General features: G+C 42.3%; 5 protein-coding genes, 1 long non-coding RNA gene and 1 other non-coding gene across 8 annotated transcripts; 5 read left to right on the forward strand and 2 right to left on the reverse strand.

Annotated features, from left to right (window-relative positions):
• Nucleotides 1-70: 70 nt before the first annotated feature.
• LOC121055479 lies at nt 71-1,403 on the reverse strand. Its single transcript, XR_005812568.1, has 3 exons — nt 1,321-1,403; nt 906-1,038; nt 71-508 (listed from the first exon to the last, which is right to left on the reverse strand). It is a non-coding gene; the product is annotated as an uncharacterized LOC121055479 (long non-coding RNA).
• Nucleotides 1,038-5,056, forward strand: LOC102712665 (probable prolyl 4-hydroxylase 3). The gene is made up of 8 exons (XM_040527961.1): nt 1,038-1,490; nt 1,599-1,686; nt 2,338-2,435; nt 2,514-2,611; nt 4,005-4,134; nt 4,225-4,412; nt 4,494-4,591; nt 4,745-5,056. Exons 1-7 carry the CDS (start codon nt 1,201-1,203, stop codon nt 4,565-4,567), a joined length of 966 nt encoding a protein of 321 aa, XP_040383895.1. The 5' UTR covers nt 1,038-1,200; the 3' UTR covers nt 4,568-4,591; nt 4,745-5,056.
• A 1,575-nt stretch (nt 5,057-6,631) lies between these two features.
• LOC102712937 (60S ribosomal protein L27-3-like) lies at nt 6,632-7,386 on the forward strand. Its single transcript, XM_006661850.3, has one exon. The coding sequence runs from the start codon at nt 6,730-6,732 to the stop codon at nt 7,141-7,143; it is 414 nt and encodes a 137-aa protein (XP_006661913.1). The 5' UTR covers nt 6,632-6,729; the 3' UTR covers nt 7,144-7,386.
• Nucleotides 7,387-8,968: 1,582 nt separating this feature from the next.
• On the forward strand, nt 8,969-11,518 carry LOC102713214 (lanC-like protein GCR2). Of its 2 annotated transcripts, none has more exons than XM_040528153.1 (6): nt 8,969-9,578; nt 9,686-9,864; nt 9,952-10,069; nt 10,191-10,307; nt 10,411-10,725; nt 10,978-11,518. In XM_040528153.1, exons 1-6 carry the CDS (start codon nt 9,306-9,308, stop codon nt 11,314-11,316), a joined length of 1,341 nt encoding a protein of 446 aa, XP_040384087.1. In that variant the 5' UTR covers nt 8,969-9,305; the 3' UTR covers nt 11,317-11,518. The 2 variants fall into 2 exon arrangements, with proteins under 2 accessions (XP_040384087.1, XP_040384088.1); XM_040528154.1 differs by having other exon boundaries at nt 9,958-10,069.
• A 238-nt stretch (nt 11,519-11,756) lies between these two features.
• Nucleotides 11,757-14,369, reverse strand: LOC102713494 (epoxide hydrolase B-like). The gene is made up of 5 exons (XM_006661852.3): nt 14,154-14,369; nt 13,827-14,044; nt 13,263-13,424; nt 12,927-13,162; nt 11,757-12,773 (listed from the first exon to the last, which is right to left on the reverse strand). Exons 1-5 carry the CDS (start codon nt 14,224-14,226, stop codon nt 12,527-12,529), a joined length of 936 nt encoding a protein of 311 aa, XP_006661915.1. The 5' UTR covers nt 14,227-14,369; the 3' UTR covers nt 11,757-12,526.
• Nucleotides 14,370-18,156: 3,787 nt separating this feature from the next.
• LOC102713771 (bifunctional epoxide hydrolase 2-like) lies at nt 18,157-19,776 on the forward strand. The gene is made up of 4 exons (XM_015841707.2): nt 18,157-18,359; nt 18,466-18,845; nt 18,969-19,204; nt 19,301-19,776. The coding sequence occupies exons 1-4, from the start codon at nt 18,287-18,289 to the stop codon at nt 19,563-19,565; spliced, it is 954 nt and encodes a 317-aa protein (XP_015697193.1). The 5' UTR covers nt 18,157-18,286; the 3' UTR covers nt 19,566-19,776.
• A 2,170-nt stretch (nt 19,777-21,946) lies between these two features.
• LOC121055647 lies at nt 21,947-22,082 on the forward strand. The gene has a single exon (XR_005812681.1). It is a non-coding gene; the product is annotated as a small nucleolar RNA Z247 (small nucleolar RNA).
• Nucleotides 22,083-26,069: the final 3,987 nt, after the last annotated feature.

Raw genomic sequence — 26,069 nt, forward strand, 5'->3', positions numbered from 1 at the left:
GTATAGCAAAAAAAAACTGAAACTATTATACACAAATTCACAATTAATTTTGTTTATTTTTGTTGTGAGGTTGAATTTGAACTTGCATCTCTATTAATCTATCTTGTTATCTTTTTCTCAAAAAAAAAGCTGATCATTATTTAGGTGATATGTAAGAAATGGGTAAATATCTAACCGAGCGATGTAAATACTTTTCTTATTCATCACACTAGTATAAGCTCATGTGGAGGCCTATTGTTTTCCTAGTAGATACAATTCTGTGCCTGTGTTAACTCCGTTAGTGTCAAAGATATCAAGCTTCAATGTCCCTGCTGCCGTTACTCTGAACACCATGGCTTGAAATAAATACCTGAAAAATGAAACTGGTGCAGTTAGAATGGAAGGCACTACTACCAGTACATGGATGGTTCACCTGTAGATGTTAGTCTTGTTGGCCAGTTGCAGGATTGCAGCTCAAAGCAATCCCCAGCTTGAGGCTCACCAGTCAGCACTCACATGTGTTAGATTTCTGAAAAAACCAAAAACTTAGCCTTGATTGGTCAGCCTGCACGGCAAAAATTTGACATTGAAGCATGTGCTGAAGATTTGGCAGGTAATACACTAGTTTTCCTTGGGTTTTTGTCTGGAACAATTTATTCTTAGCAGATACTTTGTCAAGCATAACTGCAAGTACCCTCAAGGACTTCTTCGTATAGTAATCTATTCTACTTTAGTTCTCTTTAAATACAACAACCTAGTATAAAAAAACGAGACTGTAATTTTTTTTCTTGATTAGGCAACAGGTCTATAATAATAATATTTCTATTATTATTATTATTATACTTTAAAAAATCTTATATAAGCAGAACTTAAAAATAAAGACAATATATTTCGTTCCCAAGGTAGCGTGAGGCAAGTGGGCCAACTTGGGCCTTCTCCAACGCCGGCCCAGCTGGACTCCCGCCGTGGTGGGCCCCACATTCTCCCCGCAGGACACGTCATCACCCCCATACTAGGACGCAGCGGTTACAGTACAACTGCTCCCACCTCTCGTTAAAACTGAAATGAAATTGAAAAAGAAAAAGCCGACGACTCATCAGAATTCAGGTCTCGAAGAGAGAGAGAGAGAGAGAGAGAGAGATAAACCCATCGGTGGCATCTCGTCGGCGGCGCGGCGGCGAGGGCTGAAGGCTTGAGACGCGCGCGCGCGGGGGGTGCGGGATGGCGGGGAGCAGGGCGGTGGGGCGGGGAGGGAGGCCGCTGCTGGGAGGCGGAGGGGGAGGGGGAGGGGGAGGGGGAGGGGGAGGAGGAGGGAAGCGCGGCGGGGGGAGGTCATCGTACACGACGACGGTGATCCTGGCGGCGCTGCTGCTGGCGTCGGTGGCGCTGCTCCTCCTCCTGGCGCTCGGCGCGCTCTCGCTGCCGGCCGCGGGGGGCTCGGGGGGCGACCACGCCGGCCGCGGCCTCCCGCGCCCGCGCCCGCGCTTCCGCAGATCCGCCGCGCTCGGCTCGTGCGTCTTGCGTTTCCTATTTTGTTTTCCTCCTCCACCCGTGGGATCCCCGCGTGCCGTTGCGTTGGATTGACGTGACGTGACGCACGCGCGCGTTCTGTTGTGCAGGGGGCTGGAGATGCGCGGGGAGAAGGGGGAGCCGTGGACGGAGGTGCTGTCGTGGGAGCCCCGGGCGTTCTTGTACCACAACTTCCTCGTGAGTTCTCTTTCTTGTCCCGTTCGGTGTTTGTTTGGAGAACAAACTGCATCATTGGGTGTTTGACTTGTTGGCATGACGCCATTTCACTCCATTGCTTTGTGAGAGATCTCGAGTTTCTCTGGTTTTTTTGGTGCAATGGTTGCATCGTTAGACCGATTTCCGTTGGCACATTGGATGACTCCCCTGTTCCTTCTTGAGTTCTGGAGTGATTTTAGATGCTGTTTCAGATGCAGGAATGCCGATCGAGATCAGGGATTATTTTTCCAGATCTGAGCATCTGCACCATTGGCATTTTACTTTACAGAGTTGGTGTACATAGATGTGTTGTGCATTTCAATCGTTGAGCTGAACTGAATAATTTCTGAGGTTGGAGACTATCCATATAGCAATCCTCACATAAGTTCATATACAGCTTGAAACGTTTTTAGATTCCAGCTATAAAAAACCTGTCTATTTTGTCATTTCTCCTCTCTTGATGAAATGATGCACAAATCTCCTGCGTGTTCGAGGAAAAAAAATTGAAGTTCATGCTGATTTTTTATGAGCCATAGAGTGGAACTTTTGTTTTCCTGTAACTACTCGAATACTACTTGTCTGTTTGGTTCAATAGTGATCAAATATTTACCAACTTCTCTGTGTTCTCCTCAGTCGAAAGAAGAATGTGAGTATTTGATTTCATTGGCAAGGCCTCTCATGAAGAAATCTACAGTTGTTGATACATCAACTGGGGGGAGTAAAGACAGCAGGTTTGGATATCTCAGATTATTCTCTTAAGAGCATGTTTTCTCAATTACAACTCAGTTATGCTTATGGCACATACTCAGGGTGCGAACAAGTTCAGGAATGTTTCTTAGAAGAGGGCTGGACAAAATTATCAGTACAATCGAGAAAAGGATATCAGACTACACTTTCATACCTGTAGGTATGGCTTATTTACCATCTATGTTTTTGAGACTTGAAGTGTTTTCCCTTTTTTCTTATATTTTGGTAGTGTGCTTAGCAAATATTTTTTACCACTGGATTTAAGATTGAATTCCAAGGTTCTGATTATTTTGCTATAAGTGTAGAACTTTAGTCATTATACTACTTTGTTTCTTGGCCCTAATAGAGATAACAGAAAGCTGCCCACATCATTAAATAACTCTACTCAAAGTTTGGAATCCTTCTTTATCACATGCAGTACCATGTGCCACTGAATCACCAAAACCTCACTTGTGATGTATTTGAACACTTGTTACCTAACTGTGGAACCAAATACGAAAGAGTAGTCCCTTTAGCCCTTTACAGAGTGCAATTGTGCCCAGAGAGAATTGTTAAATCTGGTATTAACAGAGCCATGCCCATAGAGAATTGGTAAATCCGGATTACTTGGCAGTAAAAGTTTAACTGTTGTTTCACCCTCTACTAGCTTACTACTTATGTGCTGGGCGTATCTTCAAAGTTGACATTGCCTCACCTTGAAACCAGTTGTTACATATGATATTCTAAGGTCCTTAATTTTTAATCTAATTGTCTCATGTGGTATCCTGACAATCACAAATAGTTGAACCTTGTTACTTTCAGTTTATATATTTTAAAATATTATGAATTATAGTTAGGTATAGTTATCAATTTTTTTACATTGATTCAGTTTCTTATTAATGAAAACCGTTTTTATACCCAAATGGGTTAAATTACCATCTTATGCCTTAAGTTAGATGTCTGGTGTTGCTAAACATTTTTTTCTTAGCCATATTAGTCTATTAGGGCTGGAAAGTCTGTATGATCAGTTTTTTTTTGTTACCCCTTTGTTCCCTTGTATCATACCTCAAATTCTGTTTGGCAGCTGACATTTGTGATTGATAAGTGAACAAAGACTTTGTAAGTGCAATGGTGCATGATGACTATGTTATACATGTAAAAATCAAACTATCACAGTTGACTAAAAGTACCATGACATACTTGAACCGAAAGACTATTTTCTCCAGTGTGCTATATTTATTACATCCTCAAATTTCTTTATGCTTTTCAAAATTACGTATACCTTTTGAGCCAAACGTGGGTGGTTTGACATTTGGTGCACTTCAATAAATAGTCAGTGAGGTACACAACTAATAAGATACAATGTATGCAACAGGATTCAATTATTTCTTTTGCATAAATGGAAAGCAATTATGTTAACAAAAAAAAATCTGATGGTTAGTACCGATTGTTAAATATATTCAACTGTAATCAGGTGCTACAATTTACTATTGCAGGTGCTAAATTATTTTCTTTTGCAAATTTGCTGCAAACATTATGCTATTGCTTTTTGTTCATATCTCATAATTTTGCAGAGAACGGAGAGGGTCTTCAAGTCCTCCACTATGAAGTTGGACAGAAGTATGAACCTCACTTCGATTACTTCCATGATGAATTCAATACTAAAAATGGGGGGCAGCGGATAGCAACTCTTCTGATGTATCTGTATGTACTCTACTATTGGTACTTTATTTAAAATGCAGTCCCAGTAATTCAATTGACATTCTTTTCTTGTTGCATTCGGAATTTTATTAGCTCGGATGTTGAAGAGGGTGGTGAGACTGTTTTCCCTACTTCTAAAGCTAACAGTAGCTCATCACCATTTTATAATGAGCTGTCTGAATGTGCAAAGAGGGGTTTGTCTGTCAAACCGAAGATGGGAGATGCTTTGCTTTTCTGGAGCATGAGGCCTGATGGGAGTTTGGATCCCTCAAGCCTTCATGGTGAGGTTCCAATATATTGTTTTGCACAAATGATTACGCCTCAACATGATGATATTTCTATTTACCTGCAATTTCCTCTAGGTGGATGTCCAGTGATAAAAGGTAACAAATGGTCATCTACGAAGTGGATGCGAGTTCATGAGTACAAAATATAGAACATCAGAAACTAGAGATCAGAGGTATGAGTCAATTCCTCTGCTTACAGTTATCAAGATGGTGTTATATGTTTTAAATCTATGAACTACGTATGTGCCTTGCGCAGTTGCGCTATCTGTTGTTTTTTTTCTTTTTAATACAATTCAAGATTTATCTTTATTTTCAATTCTTTGCAGGTTAAGCACCAATTCAAATTTGCTGATTTAGTTGCTCAAAGAAAAAAAAAAGGACATTTTTGGCACGTGCTGAGGACTTCGATTTTCCATAGAGAAGCATTACATTTTTTTAGCTGTAACCATCATGTTGTACACTAACTTGGGCTTATGAACTGTGATCGTTCCAATGAGATGGATGCATTGAGTGTATAAATAATAATTACCCTCCTAAGTCGTAATGAAAATCATGATAGAATGCATGATAGACTTATACATTATTTGTTCTTTCAGTATCATTTTAACTTTCAGATTTTTACTCAGGTGTAACTTAACCTCGGTTTTTAAATATATGAATTTTCAACGATTTCATAACACAATTTTTTTTTAAAAAAAAGCACGACCGAGTGAAGTCTCTTATTGTGTTGCATGCATGGGGAATAGAGATGTGAATATTGAAATTTACTCTTATTAGGTTAGATGTTGCATTTGGGCGTTTTTGGTTAATTCGGTTTATCGAGAGACTAACCGAGTGTCTTTCACTACCTGAGATCGAATTTCTCAATCTCGATATTTTCGGTTGAATTTTTTTCTGCCAACTCCTAACTGCCAAGCTTCTTACTAAACGAAAGAAAAGGGTAGCTCTCGTTGCATTGTTGATTCCTTGTCTGAGAGCATTCAACATTGGAGTCCCTTCCAACACAATTTTTTTTTTCTTGAAACACGGCTAAACCAAGTTTGAGCAAGAGCGCAGCTTCAACCAATACTTGACAGCATATTTGAAGCCAATGTTGGGCATAGAACATATCTTACCTCGAAGAAAATTATAAAAATAAGTTTTCAATCGTGGTGTTCTACAGATTTGACATTGACCCCATGTTTTATAGACGCATATCTCGACACCGGATAAAGCTCTTCGATGTATTAGGTTTCTCTTGGACCTGAAGAACAAAGGGGAAAGAGACTTCTCCGGTTCTCCCCATATCTGGTCCCATCCATATTTTTCTTTGAGGCCTCTATTGTAACTTTGCTATTTGTTGATTCTTTTATTGCATTTCTGGATGCATATGTTTTTTGTATTTCCTGATTCTTTTATATTTCTTGATCATATTGTTCGTGTGCTGCTTATTTATGGGAATGAAATCGACTACTTCCAATTCATATACTCGTGTGCATGTGCCCTTTTTCATGGACCTCTATGTACACTAGATCAACCAGCAAAATGCATACATTATTATGGAATTCAAAACAATCACATCGACGCATTACAAAGTGTAAATCTATTATAAATTTTAGGGATTAATATATAAATAATTAGAGATTTTCTCTTGGTAATTTTTCACTCCCGATAAGATGATCATAATTGAGAGCTTCATAGTCTACATATGTTCGGTATAGATTGGGATGGATAATAGTCTCACATGTTAGAATTTTAGAGAGTCGATCTTACGGTGGTTACAGATTTAACACTCACCATCACTGCTGCTCATTTTAAAAGAGTATATATAGGTACTTTCTAAATCTGTCATTCTGTTTTATATTGGATAATAATTTTTCACTTTCCTCTGTTCCTTTCGTCCTTTCTTTCTGCCCCTCTGTCGGGAAATGAGCCTTTTATTAAAAAAACATTTTTGAGGCGTGTCAACCCATCGGGCCCACATAACCTAGTAGGCCGTGTCATCCAAAACCAGGCCTGTTCCGCTGAAGAAAGCCCACCTCATCAACTCCTCTCAAATTTTCTATTTTACCCATCATGGATTCCCACTGACATGTCGGTCCCACCACGACCTACCCAGGAAACTCCCCGTCCGATCCGCATCCAACGATCCCCAGCCAAGGGGTAAACTCGTCATTACATCCACACCCCAAACCCTAAGCTTCTGCGCGTCCCGACTATAAAATCTCTCCTCTTACCCCCGAACCCTAGCTCCATCCGGCGGCGGCGGCGCAAGCAGAAGAGGCGAGCGCGGCGAACTCCGGCGAGCGAAGGAAGGAAGGAGGCGCCGGCCATGGTGAAGTTCCTGAAGCCCGGGAAGGCGGTGATCGTGCTGCAGGGGCGGTTCGCGGGGCGGAAGGCGGTGATCGTGCGCGTGTTCGAGGAGGGCACCCGCGACCGCCCCTACGGCCACTGCCTCGTCGCCGGCCTGGCCAAGTACCCCAAGAAGGTGATCCGCAAGGACTCGGCGAAGAAGACGGCGAAGAAGTCGCGCGTCAAGTGCTTCCTCAAGCTCGTCAACTTCACCCACATCATGCCCACCCGCTACACCCTCGACGTCGACTTCAAGGACGTGGCCTCCGGCGGGCCCGACGCCCTCGCCACCCGCGACAAGAAGGTCGCCGCCTGCAAGGCCGCCAAGGCCCGCCTCGAGGAGAGGTTCAAGACCGGCAAGAACCGGTGGTTCTTCACCAAGCTCCGCTTCTAGGCCCGCCTGCTAGCTCGGTTGCTCCTTGTTGTCAGTCACTCCGTTAATCTATCTCTGCTTTTTCGTGTTGGTTTGTCCGTCAAGACTTTGATTGTTAGTATCGATCGATCTTGGAGGGTTTAATTATGACATGATTATGATTATGCTCATGTGTTATGGTATCTTGCCAAGGGAAGATCTGGTTGGGATTTTCTGTTGAGAACTACACTGCTTCAGATGCAATTTATTTTCCACATACCTCCATTTCCAGCGTTGATTCATTGTCATTTGGCTAGGCAAAGAGTTGCAACTTTGTTAGGTCTAGTACTGATTTGCATGCTTATTCTGACTTGCGTTCTGTAAAATTTAGTAAATTTTAAGCAATTCGTCCTATGAGCGTTAGAGCATGACTAGTCGACCAGGCACCAACCCATGCGGTGATCGCTTCTTCCCCCCTCTCCTCTCCTGCCTATGCCACACAATTTTGAGCGAGCGTAGCTAAGTTTGTAGTATGTTGAATTGGTATAATTTGATTGAATTGTCTCACTGTAAATGTAATCAATTTTACATAGACAATGAAGGAACTAGCGCAAGAAAGATTTTTCTGAATTGGAGTGCTCTTATGCCCATTATGGATGTGCGAATTACTCTGTTTTTTTCCCTCTGAACGTGCGCAAGAAACAAGAGTGTGTTGAACGGTGAAATTTTCTGAATTGGAGTACTCTGATTTTTTTCTCAAGGTACTATTTCTGAATTGGATTAAAATTGAAAACTTAAACTGTATTTTCAGCTTTGCTTCAGTATATTCAAAATCACATGATGCTTACGAAGCATCAGATATATATCTTCAGTATATTTAGCTTCAGTTTTTTTTCCTCATGTAGTTCAAGGTAGTGAGTGTATTATACACTCTGAACTGTACTTTTTTTGGGGATAGTTTATCAAAATGTTGAATATCCAAAACAAACATGTAAGTGACATACGGATTTGTTTTTGACTAGCTGGTGAAAGATCGATTTCATCCTTTGAAATCAGGAACTAAGCGTTGGTCTTTTGCCTAGTTGATGCTGTGTAGTGCTTCATATCTGAATGACATACTCAGCTATGATAATGTGTAGATTTCATGTGAAGTGCTTCATTTCTGTGCAAAAGATCCATAGGAATGCCTCAAAACATAGGAATTTTGGAGGATTTTTAACTTGAGGTCGGTCCAACCTCTTGATTTTCTTTTTTTATTGGCCTATTTCTCTCTTATTTCTATGTTTTTCCTGTTTTTTTCCTTTGCTGGATCCAAACAGTTTTTCTATCTTTTTTTAGTTTTCATATGTTTCAGATTACCATTGTTCCAATTGGCATTACAATCAATTCCAATTTGTCGTACTGACACAATAATTTGTCATGCTCCGATGATTCTGCTAGCGCTAATCTCGAATTTAATTCAAATATCTCGCGCTCGTATGGTAAATTTCCGTAAACAAATGGAAAATTTCCCAAACTGTAGAGTGCCCGGAGTTGCCACGTTGGATCACCGCGAGATGAGACATCCCACTGAACTTATGTACAGAATAGGCAGAAATAAAATGAGACTTTTAAATAGTAAAAAGAAAATGTGGGGGGTGATCGTTCAGCTAATTCAGGGAAAAAGAAAAATGATATATTTATAAATAAAAATAATAAGAAACTTATATGCATCTTCCTAGCGATCAAAAAGTTAAAACTATAAAATATAATATGATTCAAAATTTTAAAATCAACTTTAAATTTAAGATTAAAAATTTAAATCTCAGTGGATAAGTATAAGTATAAACGGAAGTGAACTCATTTTTTTAAAAAAATTTAGAACCGTACCATTACGAGTTTATAAAGTTATAGATATAATATTGGTATCTCAATAACACATAAGATTCATATGAATCAATGGTACGTGTACCAACCAAGATAACATATGTTTAGTTTCGTAAAATTACTGCCCAGTTATCCACGCTTGCAGCTGACCAAACACGCGAAAAGAAAAAAAAAACCGAAAAATGTCAAAATATGTGAAAGTAGCCATTGATGCGCAGCGGCGACCTGCACGTGTAGCTCCTGAGCTCAGACGTGCAGGCTGCCACGCTGTCACCGCCCGGAGCGACCAGCGAACTCGCGACCTTCTCTTTCTATAAAGCCCAACCGCGGCGGCGACCATGGGAAACGGTGGTGGGAAGAGGACGAAGGAGGAGAGACTCGCCGCCGCTCCCGCGTTGCCGTCGTCGTCGTCGGCGGCGCCATTCTCCTCCTCCTCGTCGTCGCGGGCCACGAAGCGTCAGCGCGCGGCGGCCATGGCGGACCGCTACTTCCCCAACGACTTCCCCGACTTCGTCGCCGAGTCCCCCGACGGCGGCCCCGGCCTCCTGTCGCTCCCGTACCGCGTCGTCGCCGACAGGCTCCGCGCCGCTGCGCTCCGGATCAAGGACGAGGCACGCGGCACGCACGGCTCGGGGTTTTTGGTTTGGGTTCGGGTTCTGGTTGGGTGGCGCACGCCAGGTGTTCGTCTGATTTCCTCCCCCGGCGCTCCCTGCCGCAGGTCGTGGAGGAGACTTGGACCAGGGCGCGGCGCCAGGTGACGGACTACACCCTCTACACGGGCGCTCTCGGGACGGCGCTCCTGCTGTTCAAGTCCTTCCAGGTCACCGGCGACCGTGCCGATCTCTCCCTCGCCGGCGACATCGTGAAAGAGTGCGACGCCGCGTCGCGTGGCCTGCCGTAAGACGACGATCCTTCGTCTTGCCCCCGTTCTGTACTTCTTTAGGTAGGATAGATAATCCTGTACGTTCTTGGTGTTTAATCAAGACGCAGGTTCTTGACATTCATCTGTGGGAGGGCTGGGGTCTGCGCTCTCGGTGCAATGATCGCGAAACACTCCGATGACCAGCTTCTGGTCACCCACTACCTGAGCAAGTTTGATGAGGTGAGGAGTCAAATTCAATGCATGTTCACATGTCCGCCCTACACTTCTACCGTGCTCTGTAGAGCAGCAGATGGTATTTCTAACATTGTAAAATGAGCAATCTTTGCTTGTACTTCTGTAGATATTAGTCACCGAGAATGTTCCCAATGAGTTGTTATATGGAAGAGCAGGGTATCTGTGGGCTTGCTTGTTCTTGAACACTCATCTCGGCGAGAAGACGATCCCCATTGGGCACATTGTATGTTCGCCCTGTGAATTTTGTTCTTTTCTTCCATATTGTCAATTTCCATGGAGATGAAAATCAGCCTATCTAATTTTGTGGAAGTGCTACAACTGTGTAGACTTCTGTTGCAAAGGACATCATTGAGGAGGGGAGAAAGCTGTCTAACAGAGTGAGCTGCCCCTTGATGTATGAATGGCATGGAAAGAAGTACTGGGGTGCTGCCCATGGGCTTGCTGGGATCATGCATGTCCTCATGCACACCGAACTGGAGCCGGATGAGAAGGATGATGTAAAGAACACTCTCTTATACATGATCAGGAACAGGTATCCTAGTGGCAACTATCCATCGAGTGAAGGCAGTGAATCTGATCGTTTGGTGCATTGGTGCCATGGTGCCCCTGGCGTTGCTCTTACACTCGCTAAAGCATATCAGGTGAGTGCTGCATCTACTCATAGTACCTACATATTGCATCATCATTGTGTGTACAAATGTTTATCCAGAGCATATATGTGTACCCAGCTGGGTTGTTGTGCATACATCTAGCTTAATTTTTTTTCAGGTCAAAAAAATATGTTAGCATACCAACATTTTGGGATTTTTTTTTCAAATTCCTCTTAATGCCAACATGGCGAAGAATAGAATCTGCATGCGGTACAGCATAAGCAACTGATGTTTTTGCTTCAGGTCTTCCATGATGAACATTTCAAACAATCGGCTGCAGAGGCTGCTGAAGTTGTCTGGAACCGAGGACTTCTGAAGAGAGTTGGAATATGCCATGGTGTAAGTGGGAATGCCTACGTATTTCTCTCTCTCTACAGGCTAACTGGCAATGTTGAGTACCTGTACCGGGCTAAGGCTTTTGCTTGCTTTCTGCTTGAGAGCGCTGATCGGTTGATTGCTGATGGGACCATGCATGGTGGAGATCACCCATTTTCGTTGTTTGAAGGGAAGGCTGGGATGGCTTATCTCCTCCTAGACATGATTAGTCCATCAGAATCGAAGTTCCCGGCCTATGAACTTTGAAGGACATAAATATATGTATCCTGTTAGGATCAATTGCTCAGTGATGCATCCGTCCAAAGTAGCCACGTTGTGTTTTCTTGTTGCATTGTAATATGTTGTCTTTGTAAAGTTCAGAATCCAGATGGTGCAGCTTGAACCTATGTAAAAGACATGTTTGAGGGAGTTTCTGGAAATATGGCAATCTTTATGTTGGTTCTTGCCTTTTTATTTGTTTACTGGATACAATATAGTTTTGCCTCCATGGATGAGCTCAAGGAAGACCAAATTTTAGTTTTCTGCTAAAATCATGAGATTAAGAAGAGTTTGTATTGATTTAGTAAGTCAGTATACGGTTGATGATGTTTCAATATGGTATTTAACTGAGTTTTTTAAAATACATATGCATGCTGGAGTATGTTCAGTCCAGTTCAGTTCAGTAGAATCTCGACATAATGCACAAGAGAGTTATTCCACTGGATGTTGAAATAGTTCTTGCATCATATCCTGCTAGGTAGTACAATTTTTTTCGTATTAAATCTAGAAACTGATAAATTTTCAGTTGCACATTACAAAGAAACACTCTTTACTGGTGAATATCAGTTAATGTACTGTGCTCAACTATTACTTTAAATACTGAGATCTTATTAAACTGCGCCTCGTGCTTGTTGCTATCTCATGCATGTTTACTGATGAAGTCTCTCATAAGCTGATTAGCAAGGTCAGAGAATTGCTCTTGAAGAAAATAGGATCCTTCTGTATGTAAGCAATCTCATAGTCTGGGTTAATTTCTTCCAGCTTTTCGCTAGACATATATTCCTTCAGTGTTGGAAACTTGAGGATGTAGTCTTTCTGAACCATAATCACGAACATACATGCTAGAGTAGGCTTATACAGGTTAATATAATATTTCATGTCATCTTAGCATACGACACCATTTAGTTCTTGCTAGTTTGTGGTTCAGGTTTCCAGGTCCCCATATCTTGACATAATGCACAGATTTATTCTACTGTAAGTTGAAATAGTTATTACATCATGTCCTGCTAGATGGTACAAATTTGTAGTATTAAATCTGCGGGAAAAGGATCACTTTTCAGTTGCACATTTATTCATACAATACTAATATAGGTTCTTAACCATCACGAGCACGGACTTAGTCAACTCTTACCGTGCTCATCTGTTACCTTTTGCAGTCTAGCAATTTGTCAAATTGCACCTTGTTTTTGTTGCTATCTCATACATGTTTACTCACAAAGTCTATCATGATCCGATTCACAAGGTCAGGGAATTGCTCCTGAACAAAATGGGATCCTTCTGGGATGTAAGTAATCTCATAGTCTGGGGCAATCTCTTTCAGCTTTTCGCTAGACATGTATTCCTTCAGTGCTGGAAACTTGAGGATGTAGTCTTTCTGACCCATAATCACAAACATTGGCACTTGAAACCTTGGATTAGCACATTCTGCTTTTACAGCCTTTGTCCTATTGAATCAACACATGCGTCAATGACATCCTTAGGTTTGCAAAAGTATGAAAATAACTGTAATATCATCATATCAGGAAACCGAGATTTGTTTGTCATATTTTGGTGTGTTTTCACCTAGCCGTTAATTAATATGTTTTGCATGTGCTAACCTGTATGGAATCTGGATAGCAGCCATGAGACCTGACTTCTCATACAGGTTGGTGTATGCTGAGAGATCTTCTTCGGTGAACCACTGGGGCATGGGTGTTGATTCATCTGCAAGGTCCATGATCTCTTGCCCTTGCTTGGCAATAGGAATCTCACTCTTGGAGAAGAGGATGTAGATTGTGCGCAAGATCCTCCTCGTGTCAAATCGGCCAAAATCTGCCTCTGCTCTCCCAGGTTCCTACTCAGGTAAAACAGTTGCCAAAAGGTCAGTATAAATGTATGAAACAATCTTCATCAGAAAATTTATAAAAACATGATCAAAGAGATTTTTAATTTACCTTCCATCTGTGTATGTAAAATCCCTCAGGAAGTTCACTGAAACCAAGGCTTTCCACAAGAGGTGGCACACCTAAGCTCACCACACCACATACACGGTCTGGATAACAGAGAGCAAGATCATACGCTGGTTTGACTCCAAAATCCTTTGCAACAAGGAATACCTTCACACAGAATAAATTATTGTCAGGACACAATACTTCTTTCTACGAATTAAAATTTAAGCAATTTTATAGTCCTTGAGAAGGTATCAGGAGGTACTAAAATTTTAATTTCAATGTAAAATTTTGGTACCTCCTGATACCTAGGTAGCGGAGATACTAAATTTTACACTAAAATTTTAGTACCTATCAGTATCTATTTAAGGATTGGAAAATTGCTCTTAAAATTTACTAACTTCTGAAATTATGGATGAAATGAAACCACAAACCAAATTTGCCAAAGGGGCAAGATTAGCTTTACATCAGCTTTGACATGGCTATCAAAATGCGTTGGAGACTTCAGGTTCATCTTAGCACTTGCCACAACTTCTATTGGATCTCATGCTTTCTCCTGCCTGTACTCACCTTGGGAATGGACAGGGAATCCAGAATGGCCAGGAGGTCATTCATCAGGCCCTCCCATGACGCCTGTGCTAGGTCAGCCGGTGGCTCCGAGAGGCCATAGCCTGGGAAATCAGGTGCAATAGCACGGAACCCCGCTGCTGCTGCTGCAACCATCTGGTGCCTCCATGAGTACCATACCTCAGGGAAGCCATGAACGAAGAGCAGAGTTGCAGTTTCACCTGCAGTGACCAAAAACAAGAAACCGAGTTGAACTAATTCGGAACAGCAAAAAAAGCAGAGAGAGAGATGCTGATGAGATGTCAACCAAAAAATTGTTAAAATTCAGACCTTTTCCAATGTGAGCTATGTGAAGCTTCAGGCCTCTGATTAACAGGTAGGAGTGTTCTATCCTCTGATCCATCGATCTTTTCTCTCCTATGTTAGCCTGATCTGCTTGAGATTATATAGGATTATAGGAATTTAAGGGCCGGATTTTTGGGCAGGCTGGTAACGGATGAATGAGATAAAGATGTGCACACTTTGTGTGGATCTTATCATCTTCAATTCTTTATATGTCAGTTGGTGGATACCAAAGCGAAGATGCTGATATCTTCTGCTGGCTGGATTTCAATACTCCAACCAAACGTTGCCAGATCTTAACTGAAAAGATACCCACGGTACATTCATTTCTAAAAGACGTTACATAATTTTCATGGTCTCTTAGAGTTCAATTTTGACTGTTAATTTATTCAAATATAAAGCCATTAATTAGATTTAGATGTTATATTTGACATGTGAGCAGTAACTCTGTGTTCTTTATTCAAATAGTAGGTGGATGGAGCTAGTCTGGTAAACAGTTCAAGGTATTACTATCTGCCTCATCCTCAAAGTCGTTCTAAGACTAATCCTGATAGTGAGTTGCGAAGACAGTATTATTAACACATAGCATACAGAAAACCATGAGAAATCCTCGATCATTGCCAAAACTTGATTGACTAAGGTGTTGTTTGTTTCTATAAGTTCTAGGACTAAAAACTAAAACATAAGTTCCTTTTAATTATATTCTGTTTGTTTGGAGGGACTAAAAGCTTATTAAATGACATCCAGTAGCTGCAGCATCTAGCACATCATTAAAGAAAGAGAAAATCCTCCACTTTGATCAAACGGCAGTTGCAGCACATTCACAAGCATGGCAGCTGCAGCACATAGCTGAAGCACATAGTTCCAAAATTATTTATAGTAATACATATATCGCTGTTTGATCAAACTCATTACATCCAAACTCATAACATCCAAATTATTGTACATTACATAAACCATTAGATCAAAAAAGCAACAAATTACATATTTTTTAAACTCCAAAGACCATGGGCAATTGAGTCCCGAAACTGATTCATCATATTAGTATCCATAGAGTTGGTTGCTTCATTTGGTTGATGACTTTGCACAGGCAGTGGAACATAATTTTCATCTCGGTCACACATGTCAAATTCCATGTCGGCTAGCTTACTATCTCTAATGAAATTATGCAGTGCTAGGCAAGCACATATTATCTTACTTTGTTTCGCCTGCGGGTAGCTGGGTAGATGAAATCAAATCCTCCACTTGTTTTTCAATACTCCAAAGGACCTCTCTATCACATTTCTACGAGAAGAATGACAGTAGTTGAAGTATTCTTTACTATTTTGGGGCATTGTGCCTTCGTTATATTATTGAAAATGGTAAGTAACTCTCTTATATGGGGCAAGATAACTCGGTCTGTTTAGGTATCTCGAATCCAATAGATAGAACATTTCCTCAGGTGGCCATGGGAACCCATGACCAAATCTGTTTTGAGCATCACTAAACACCCTCATGTCATGTACCGATCCAGGCCATCCGGCAAGAACAAAGATAAATCTCATATCGAAGTCACAAATGCACAACACATTCTGACTTTTTTCCTTACGTCTATTCCTATGTTGGACAGCAGTTGTATTTGGTACCACAACTTGAATATGTGCTCCAATGCAATTATCCAAGTAAGGTGTATATTTTGGGGACAACAACCTCTTATGGATGGTAGTGTAGTGGGGATCTTTTGGTCTAATAATATCTCTTGCAAGTTGTACTAAAACATCCAGCACCTCATCAAACGATTTTGAGCTTGTCTAACTGATTGGGGTGCACCTACTATCCACAAAAAAAGTGCTAAAGCCTCAATTGATGACATGTTTCTAGTAGACTTCAGGTGGTACTTTTCCACAAGAAGTTGATGCAACTTCCATTTCACTGGAATATCTTTGCTGCCATCATCTTCACTGCCATCATCATCTTGGCCAGAATTGCCATCTTCTCCTTTGTCATCATCCTACATCAAAGCACATGAATATAAAAATTGTCAAACACATGGCAGCACCAAAACATGCATCCACCTTAAGAATATGTTCATAATTTATGGGGGAAAGCATTAATTGAGGCTTTGTCAAACACATTGTCAAACACATGGCAGCACCTTAAAAATTGTCAAACTCATGGCAGCACCAAAGAATGTATTTTCCTCTGTCCAGCAGGCCTTGTCATAAGGGGTTTGTCCTAAATCAGTATAGAACATCACATATTCATCATAAATTCAAACATTCACATATTTACTTAATAATCATCACTACTTAATAAACATTCACATATGTATTTAATAATCATCACAACGTAAGTAAGAGAAAGAGATATAAAAAAACATGGGAGCCAATCTTATATAGCTAACCTATTATAGTACATGTTAGCTATAAGAGTTATCTGATCATGTTTAGAACGAGTTTAATAGTAAAGTCAACTACTGGCTATAAACTTATATAGATAACTTTTTTTAGAGTGTACTTTAATAAGTTAGCTACAAGGTTAGACTCTAATATTTTTCTCCTATCTCACTCTCCCACTTATTTATTTAATGTATATATATTGAAACAGGTATAGAGCTAATCTTGCAAGAGAGGCAGAGAGCCAATACCTTTTATTTTTATTTTCTCTCTTTTTCATGTAGGCTTACAGTTGGCTTGTAGACTTCTATTGCATTTACTCCAACTCTTTGAATTAAACGTGGGCAGTTTGGCATTGAGTGCATTTTATTCAAAATAGTCGGCAAGGTACCTAGCCAACAGGAAAAATGATAATGCTACAGCCAGATAGTCATATATGGCTTACCCTACCTACTCGTGCCCGTTCAAAATAATTTTATTTTTCACTAATTCTAAACATAACAACAAAAAGACATAAATATTACAATATCTTTCAATTTATCAAATAAAAACAATCATCTTTGTTTTATCTAATCTCAATGCAATTATCCTTCACTTTATATATTTTTAATATATTTATTCACTACTTTCATAATCTCTGATTCAATGATTGCTCAAACATTATCTTCTTTTAGGACAAAGAAGATATGCAAAAATGACCTTATTTTGGGACGGAGCTAATACATTCAACTGCTATGATATAGCAAAAATAATCTTATTTTGGGACAGAGTTACTACATTCAACTACTATGAAACCAAAATGGACAATTTTCAATTACATGAGCTAAATTATTTTTAATGTACCATTGGCCTACGGTTATACAGACTACTCCCAACATGTGAATCTATTCACCACAAATAAGCATCGAAGATGGAATGGAACTAATAGTAGAGTTTCAGCAGGTAACAGGCCCCAAATGGCATTTCAATCCACTGTTGCAATAATGTGAATACATGAACGTGATATATATAGGTCAATTCTAGAAGGCTAGAAAAAATGGTTTTGTTCCGCAGAATTCAGTCTACTTTGATTTGTAGGAAAATATAATAAGTTTAGAGGAATTCAATTCTACGAAAAAAATCCTATACAACTATTTGAAACAAAGGATTGAATTATACTTTCCTTTAAAATTCATGTGGGTTGGACAATCCTATTGAGATTTTGGAGAAAAATAAGCATATGTCATATCTCTTTTTTTTCTTTTTCCTATAGCTCCATATTATTGTGTTTCTATGTGTCAATCAAATGATAGTTTAAAAATATTCTTGTGTTTTTAATTCTATAGGTATTTTATTCATATATTTTTTCTATTCTATATTTTTCATAATCTAGACAAGGTTCTAGAGAAACCAACCTACCTAACTTTTGAGGGAATAATTAACTTTTTGCCAATCTTAGAAATGACACTAACATATTTGCCACTGGACCCACATGTCATAGACACGTAAGAACCCACGTGTCATAGACAGCGGGTGACAAATATGTAAGGTGTTATTTCTAAAAGTGGCAAAAAGTTAAATCCCCCACTTTTGAGTGGTATCAGTTGCCACTCAACTTCTCAGATTCCAGATCATGAACTGTTTGTCCTGACTTCCAGAAAGTGCCAAAAGACAAGAGAAGATAACAAGACACTTGACCTACAAGAAGCAGAAAATTCTCCTATAAAACTGAAGGTGATAGAGCTGTCCGAGCTCAAGCGAGCACCAATGGCGGATCAGATACAGCATCTCCACCTACCCGTCCGTGGCCTCAACCTCCACGTCGCTCAAGCAGGCAAAGGTGAGATCTTTCTGCGTAATTTGCTGAAGCTGAACTCTTTTTCAGGTGTTCTTGAAAGATTTTAGGTGAACTTTGATTCTTGTTTCTGCTATTTTTTGGGGTGCAGATGAGCTTGGGACGGTGGTGTTCTTGCACGGGTTCCCGGAGATATGGTACTCGTGGCGCCACCAGATGCTGGCCGCGGCGGCCGCCGGGTACCGCGCCATCGCGCCGGACTGCCGCGGGTACGGGCTGTCGGGGCAGCCGCCGGAGGAGGAGGAGGCGACGTGGGACGACCTCGTCGCCGACGTGCTCGCCATCCTCGACGCGCTGGCCGTGCCCAGGGCGTTCCTGGTGGGCAAGGACTTCGGCGCCATGCCGGCGTACGACTTCGCGCTCCGCCACCCGGAGCGCACCCGCGGCGTGGCGTGCCTCGGCATCCCCTTCAGCCCCGTCCCGGCCGCCTTCGACGCCATGCCCGAGGGCTTCTACGTCCTCCGGTGGCGCGTACGTGCGCCACGCCACGCCGCCATTGCCGCGGCCTCTTTGATCTTAATTCTCGCTAGCTGTTCGATCTCGTTCTTGCATGCATGCAGCTGATCGGTGCATGTGATCGATGTTGTGTGGCAGGAACCGGGGAGGGCGGAGGCGGACTTCGGGCGGCACGACGTCCGGCGAGTGGTGCGCACCATCTACATCCTCTTCTCCGGCGCCGACATCCCCATAGCCAAAGAAGGGCAGGAGATCATGGACCTCGCCGACCTCTCCACGCCGCTGCCGCCTTGGTTCTCCGATGAAGACCTCGACGCCTACGCATCTCTCTACAAGAACTCCGGCTTCCGCTTCCCCCTCCAGATGCCATACAGGTATATATATACTCACGGCACCGTTTCCGCCATTGCCGCCGATCGAGATCAAGCTGTCCAATGGAATCAACGAAACGAACGGCGCCAACTGTGCAGGGCGATACACAGGAGGCCGAACCTGATGGACGCGAGGTTCGAGGTGCCGGTGCTGATGGTGGTGGGGGAGAAGGACTACGCGTTCAAGTTCCCGGGGTTCGAGGAGGCCGTGAGGGGCGGCGCCATGGAGAGGTTCGCGCCGGAGCTGGAGGTGGCGTACCTGCCGGAGGGGAGCCACTTCGCGCAGGAGCAGCTCCCGGAGCAGGTCAACCGCCTCCTGCTCGGGTTCTTCCAGGCGCACCTGGACCCGGTCGCTGCCACGTAGCAGGACGGCGACAAGCTAGTGGGTCCCACAGTGTCATTCTCACACAAGAAAAAGGTTTATTATTTAACAATGTCCTAAAAATGCCCTACAAAGGGTGGAACGTTGGACCATGTTTGGAAGCTTAAGGTCGTGAGAAGAAACTGAGAATGGGGAAAAATGGTTATCACCCATGTATTTTAATAAATAATCATGATAATTTTTTAGCGTACAATTTGATTATTCGTCTTGTTTAATTGATTTTATTTAAATGCTGTGATTTAGTAAGGTAGTAGGTGTATCCCATCGATGCACGTACCGTGGTTGCGATTCGATGTTCTTGGGCAGGGCATGCAACCAGTGAGCACTTCGTAGTTGTTAGGGCAGTAGGTGCCAGTAGTTGGATCCATCAGGAAGGTACAAAAGAAAATTGGCACGTGTACGACTTAACTATTTAACTTACGTATGACTCAATTGATTAACGGCTGTAGTTTCACTCACTTGACCCTCTTTGCTTAATCCGTGATTCAGTCGTATGCAGTATAATTGGGTCGTACATATAGCAGGATTGGGTTAAATCCTAACGATGCACAGCTCTTAGCTCACTTTGAGGCCGCGTTCGTCCCCCATCTAAGTTAACTTATCCCCTCGTTTTTTGCGTGCACGCTTCCCGAACTGCTAAATGGTGTATTTTTTTAGACGTCGTGATTTAATAAGGTAGCAGATTCATCGTATTGATGCACGTACGGTGGTTGCGATTGATGTTCTTGGGCAGGGCATGCAACCAGTGAGCACTCCATAGTTGTTAGGGCAGTAGGTGCCAGTAGTTGGATGCAGCTAGAAAAGAAAATTGCTATGCGTACGACTCGATCATCCGATTTACATAGGTAGTATAATTGGACCGTACATATAGCGGGACTGGGTTAAATCCTAACGATACATAGCTCTCAACTCACTCTGAATATACTTGTCGAACTGCTACAGTATCTTTACTACTTTAAAAGGGGAGTTTTGTCCTCCATCCGTTCACCCCTATCCGTACACTGCTAAACGGTGTATTTTTTTAAAAATTTTCTATAGGAAAGTTGTTTTAAAAAATCATATTAATCTATTATATATTTTTAATAATTAATTAATTAATAATCATATATTAATTAATTATGTACTAATCTATTATAACGTTTTTCGTGTCAGGTTAAGGAAACTTACCCTCCACTCAAACGAAATATAATCGTCGAACTGCTACAGTATCTCACGGACATCGAAGAACTGAACAAAGGAACACAGAGCAAGCGAGACGAAGTTTGTGCTGCGCAATTCCAGCAGCTTTTCTTTGGTTCTTCTTTCTCTTATTTAATACCTGAACCGAGATTCACGGACACAACAGGCTCACACGCAAAGATGCCGCCCCGATCCTCGCAGATCGCTGAACAAATCGTCGCGTCTACGGCAACAAAATAAAACTGAACACAAACTGCAAAATGAGGAAATATGAACACAAACATAAACAGAGAGATTATTTTGCCACTGCAACAGAGTATTTTCTGCTGGACTCTGAATAACTTTATATTTTGGGAAGTAGCCTCCTAGTCGCTATCGTGGTAGACTGGTAGGCTGCTGGTAGTTTCCCCTCTCTGCCTCGGCAGTCCAGCCAGTGCTGTGTATGCGCGTATATATGGATGGATAGGTTGTAGAGATATACTCAGGTTAGTTTGTTAAGATATGATTAAGTTAGTTAGTTTACTTCATCTACGACTAATCCATCCGGTCTATACGCCAACAATCTGTAAGCCCACGGTGATGGTTATTATCACCATATATAAACAAAGGTGCAGCCTCTAACGAGGTTCAACGCTTCTGCACCTCTGATTTCTTTCACATGGTATCAGAGCTTGTCTTTTAAATCGCATCTACACCAACTCATGGCGAGTTCGTTGAAGACGGCGGCCGGCAACGTGCTCGGCGGTAGCGCGATCTCGAAGAAACTCTCCAAGAACAACCATGCACTATGGCGAGTGCAGGTTTTGGCGTTGATTCGAGGAGCCCGTCTTGAGGGCCATCTCACCGGTGCAACACAAGCTCCTCCGGCCATGAAGACAGCAAAGGATGGCGACAAGGAGGTTTCGGTGCCGAATCCAAGCTATGAAGATTGGATGGCAACCGATCAACAAGTGCTGGGTTTTGTGCTGTCAACACTGTCTAGGGATGTCCTGACACAAGTTGCAGCCTGCGAAACCTCAGCCGCAGCATGGAAGATGATCGAGGAGATGTATTCCTCGATGACACGTGCGCGCTTCATCAACACCAGGATTGCTCTTTCTAGCATGAAGAAAGGAGATCTCTCTGTCACTGAATATGTTGCTAAGATGAGATCATTAGCCGATGAGATAAGTGCATCTGGTAAGAAAGTTGATGACAATCTAATTTCATATATAATTGCTGGTCTCGATGAAACATTCGAGTCGGTGGTGTCTTCTCTTGTTGGCAAGACGGAGCCGATGACTGTGGGAGAGGCTTACTCCCAGCTACTCAGCTTTGAGCAGCGCCAAAACCTGCGTAAAGCCGGAGATCAATCAGTCAATATGGCAAGCAAAGGACGTGGATCTGGCGGACAGCAACGCGGACGTGGCGGTGGCAACACCTCTGCAAATCGCGGCCGCGGCAACACTGGTGGCAACAATTCTACTCATGGCAAGGGGCGAGGGAATAACTTCACCACAAATCGGCAAGGTGGTACTGACAACAGACCAAAATGACAGCTTTGCTACAAGAGAGGATACACGGTAATTAATTGTTGGTACCGTTATGATGAGGACTTTGTTCCAGATGAGAAATATGCAGGATCTGCAATGTATGGTGGCACTGACTCCAACTGGTATGTTGATACTGGTGCAACCGATCATGTGACGGGTGAGTTGGAGAAACTCACTGTTCGTGATCGCTACAAGGGACAAGATCAAATTCACACTGCTAGTGGTGCAGTTATGGAAATTAGCCACGTTGGCCACTCTATTGTTAAAACCCCAATTCGTAGTGTTCATTTACAAAATATTCTTTATGTTCCTAAAGCTCGCAAAAATCTTGTTTCTGCTCATCGTCTTGTTTCTGATAATTCTGCTTACATGGAACTTTACAAAGAATATTTTAATCTTAAGGATCTAGCCACGAAGAAAACTCTGCTTAGGGGGCCCAGCCGTGGACGCCTCTATGTTCATCCTCCTGCACCATCGCATCCACATCGTCGCAAAGAAATCTATGGAGTCAATAAGCCGTCTTTTGAGAGATGGCATAGTCGCCTTGGTCATCCTGCTTCTCCTATTGTTGAGAGAGTCATTAGTAAAAATAAACTTTCATGTTTAGATGAGTCTAATAAACAGTCGGTCTGTGATGCCTGTCAACAGGCTAAGAGTCATCAACTGCCTTATTCTAGATCTGTTAGCAAGTCTAGCTATCCTTTGAAACTTATTTATTCTGATGTTTGGGGTCCTGCATCCACGTCTGTTGGTGGCAAACACTATTATGTCAGTTTTATTGATGATTATAGCAAATTCATATGGTTTTATTTGCTTAAAAATAAGGCAGAAGTCTTCGAAAAATTTCATGAATTCCGTGCTCTTGTTGAACGACAGTTCGACAGAAAAATTGGGGAGGCGAGTATGAGAAGCTCAACTCGTTCTTTCGCAAACTTGGCATTATACATCATGTATCTTGCCCGCATACACACCAGCAAAATGGATCTGCCGAAAGAAAGCATCGGCACATTGTCGAGGTTGGCCTTGCTCTCCTTGCACATGCTTCAATGCCTCTTAAATTTTGGGATGAAGCATTCTCCTCGGCTGTTTATCTCATAAATCGTACCCCCAGCAAGCTACTTTAGTTTGCCACCCCTCTTGAAAAATTGTTTCATCAAACTCCTGATTATAATTCTCTTAGAGTTTTCGGATGCGCATGCTGGCCGCATTTGCGACCGTACAACACCAACAAACTCCAATTTCGCTCTAAGCAATGCACCTTCCTAGGGTATAGCACTCTCCACAAAGGATTTAAGTGTCTTGATCCTAGCACTGGTCGAATTTATATTTCTCGTGATGTTATCTTTGATGAAACAATTTTTCCCTTTTTAAAGCTTCATCCCAACGCTGGTGCACGACTTCGTTCTGAAGCCCTCCTTCTACCCACACATCTTCTTAATCCCGGGGTGAAACAATTTAGTGATCATGTGGTTAATTTTCCTGCTAACCCTGCTAATCAATCTGTTGGAGCTACTGTTTCTGCCCAGGAGTCATTATGGCATGAAGCAGGCTCAACCGCCGACGATCCCCTGGCCTTCGACACTACATCGACAGCCTCTAACGACATCGGTCAGGACTCGGGATCGTCACCACCCTTGGGCATAGGTGTCAGCCATAGCATACAGGCCACGTCGTCGCCTAGAATGGAATCCCCGCTTCATCAAGCCGTCGACAGCACTGGTGCGGTCCCGCCCATCATCTCGCCTGTCGCATCGCCGCTTCGCAGTGCCCCTGACGCATCCGCAACAGCTGATGCTGATGACCAGGGGGAGACTGAACAAGAACAACAGGTAATTCCCAGACGAGTCACTCGTTCTAAGCATGGCATTAGCAAAGAAAAAGTCTATACTGATGGTACTGTAAAATATAAGACTGCCTTTCTTACTGCTACTGGGGAACCTGAAAATTTAGTTGATGCTTTGCGGGATAAAAATTGGAAACAAGCTATGGATCTAGAATACATGGCATTGTTAAATAATAAGACATGGCACCTAGTCCCACCACAAAAGGGTAGCAATATTATAGATTGCAAGTGGATACAAGGCCAGGTTGGTTGCAAAAGGTTTTAAACAATGATATAGTATTGATTATGAGGATACTTTTAGTCCTGTGGTCAAGGCAGCTACTATTAGAATAGTTCTATCTATTGTTGTCTCCAGAGGGTGGTGCATGAGACAACAAGATGTATAGAATGCCTTTCTTCATGGAATCCTTGAAGAGGAAGTTTATATGAGGCAACCTCCAGGGTACGAAGATGCCTCGTATCCAAATCATGTATGTAAGCTTGATAAAGCTTTATATGGCCTCAAACAAGCTCCAAGAGCTTGGTTTTCTAGACTCAGCAAAAAGTTGCTTGATCTGGGCTTTCAAGGGTCCAAGGCAGATACCTCTTTATTTTTCTATAATAAAAAGGGTTTAATCATGTTTGTCTTGATCTATGTGGATGACATAATAGTCACAAGCTCCAGGCAGGAAGCGGTGCCTGCTCTGTTGCAGGATCTCCACGTTGAAAGATTTAGGAGACCTGCACTACTTCCTTGGCATTGAGGTGAACAAGACCAACGATGGTATACTCCTGTCACAAGGTAAATATGCACATGACTTACTAAAGAGAGTAAATATGTTTGACTACAAACCAATTAGTACACCACTATCTACTAGTGAGAAATTGTCTATAAATGAAGGAGATCTGCTAGGAGATGCATCACACTATAGAAGTGTAGTTGGAGCCCTACAATATCTTACCTTGACTAGACCTGACATAGCTTTCCCTGTGAATAAAGTCTGTCAGTTTTTACATGCACCAACTACACTTCATTGGGCAGCAGTTAAGCGAATTTTAAGATATTTGAAGCAATGCACTGATCTTGGACTTAGAATATGTAAATCCAAGTCTTTGGTAGTCAGTGGTTACTCTGATGCAGACTGGGCTGGTTCACCAGATGACAGAAAATCAACAGGTGGATTTGCAGTCTTTCTAGGAGAAAACCTTGTATCATGGAGTGCGTAAACAAGCAACGGTCTCAAGATCGAGCACTGAGTCAGAATATAAAGCTTTTGCAAATGCTACGGCAGAAATTATGTGGTACAAACTTTGCTAACAGAATTACAAGTACCAAGTCCCCCAATGGCTAAGCTATGGTGTGATAATTTAGGTGCAAAATACTTGTCTTCTAATCCTGTCTTCCATGCCAGAACAAAACATATTGAAGTGGACTATCATTTTGTTCAAGAACGAGTGTCTAGAAAACTTCTAGAAATTGAATTTGTTCCTACGGGAGATCAGGTTGCAGATGGTTTCACCAAGGCGCTAGCTGTGCGACAACTAGAGAATTTCAAACACAATCTCAACTTAGGAAAGTTGTGATTGAGAGGGGCTGTGAAATATATCTGTATACGCATGTATGCGCGTATATCTGGATGGATAGGTTGTAGAGATATACTCAGGTTAGTTTGTTAAGATATGATTAAGTTAGTTAGTTTACTTCATCTACGGCTAATCCATCCGGTCTATACGCCAACAATCTATAAGCCCACGGTGATGGTTATTATCACCGTATATAAACAAAGGTGCGGCCTCTAACGAGGTTCAAACGCTTCTGCACCTCTGATTTCTTCACAAGTGCAGGTGTGGCGCGCGGTCAACGGCGACGAGCTCGCGAGCCGGCCAGAGACCATGGCCACCACGGAGCAGCAGATCGAGCAACAAGCATGTCCACTTCCCCGTGCGGCGTCG

The sequence above is a fragment of the Oryza brachyantha genome, chromosome 10, assembly GCF_000231095.2.
Source record: "Oryza brachyantha chromosome 10, ObraRS2, whole genome shotgun sequence".
Lineage (NCBI taxonomy): Eukaryota > Viridiplantae > Streptophyta > Magnoliopsida > Poales > Poaceae > Oryza > Oryza brachyantha.

Coding starts and splice junctions, on each gene's coding strand:
- LOC102712665 (XM_040527961.1), top strand. CDS start 1,201: ATGGCGGGGAGCAGGGCGGTGGGGCGGGGAGGGAGGCCGCTGCTGGGA. Junction 1,687..2,337: donor TCTTGTACCACAACTTCCTC/GTGAGTTCTCTT, acceptor TGTTCTCCTCAG/TCGAAAGAAGAATGTGAGTA. Junction 4,413..4,493: donor GGATCCCTCAAGCCTTCATG/GTGAGGTTCCAA, acceptor AATTTCCTCTAG/GTGGATGTCCAGTGATAAAA.
- LOC102712937 (XM_006661850.3), top strand. CDS start 6,730: ATGGTGAAGTTCCTGAAGCCCGGGAAGGCGGTGATCGTGCTGCAGGGG.
- LOC102713214 (XM_040528153.1), top strand. CDS start 9,306: ATGGGAAACGGTGGTGGGAAGAGGACGAAGGAGGAGAGACTCGCCGCC. Junction 9,579..9,685: donor CGCTCCGGATCAAGGACGAG/GCACGCGGCACG, acceptor TCCCTGCCGCAG/GTCGTGGAGGAGACTTGGAC. Junction 10,726..10,977: donor CACTCGCTAAAGCATATCAG/GTGAGTGCTGCA, acceptor TTTTTGCTTCAG/GTCTTCCATGATGAACATTT.
- LOC102713494 (XM_006661852.3), bottom strand. CDS start 14,226: ATGGATCAGAGGATAGAACACTCCTACCTGTTAATCAGAGGCCTGAAG. Junction 13,163..13,262: donor TTTACATACACAGATGGAAG/GTAAATTAAAAA, acceptor TTACCTGAGTAG/GAACCTGGGAGAGCAGAGGC. Junction 12,774..12,926: donor GCTATCCAGATTCCATACAG/GTTAGCACATGC, acceptor TTGATTCAATAG/GACAAAGGCTGTAAAAGCAG.
- LOC102713771 (XM_015841707.2), top strand. CDS start 18,287: ATGGCGGATCAGATACAGCATCTCCACCTACCCGTCCGTGGCCTCAAC. Junction 18,846..18,968: donor TCTACGTCCTCCGGTGGCGC/GTACGTGCGCCA, acceptor GTTGTGTGGCAG/GAACCGGGGAGGGCGGAGGC. Junction 19,205..19,300: donor CCCCTCCAGATGCCATACAG/GTATATATATAC, acceptor CCAACTGTGCAG/GGCGATACACAGGAGGCCGA.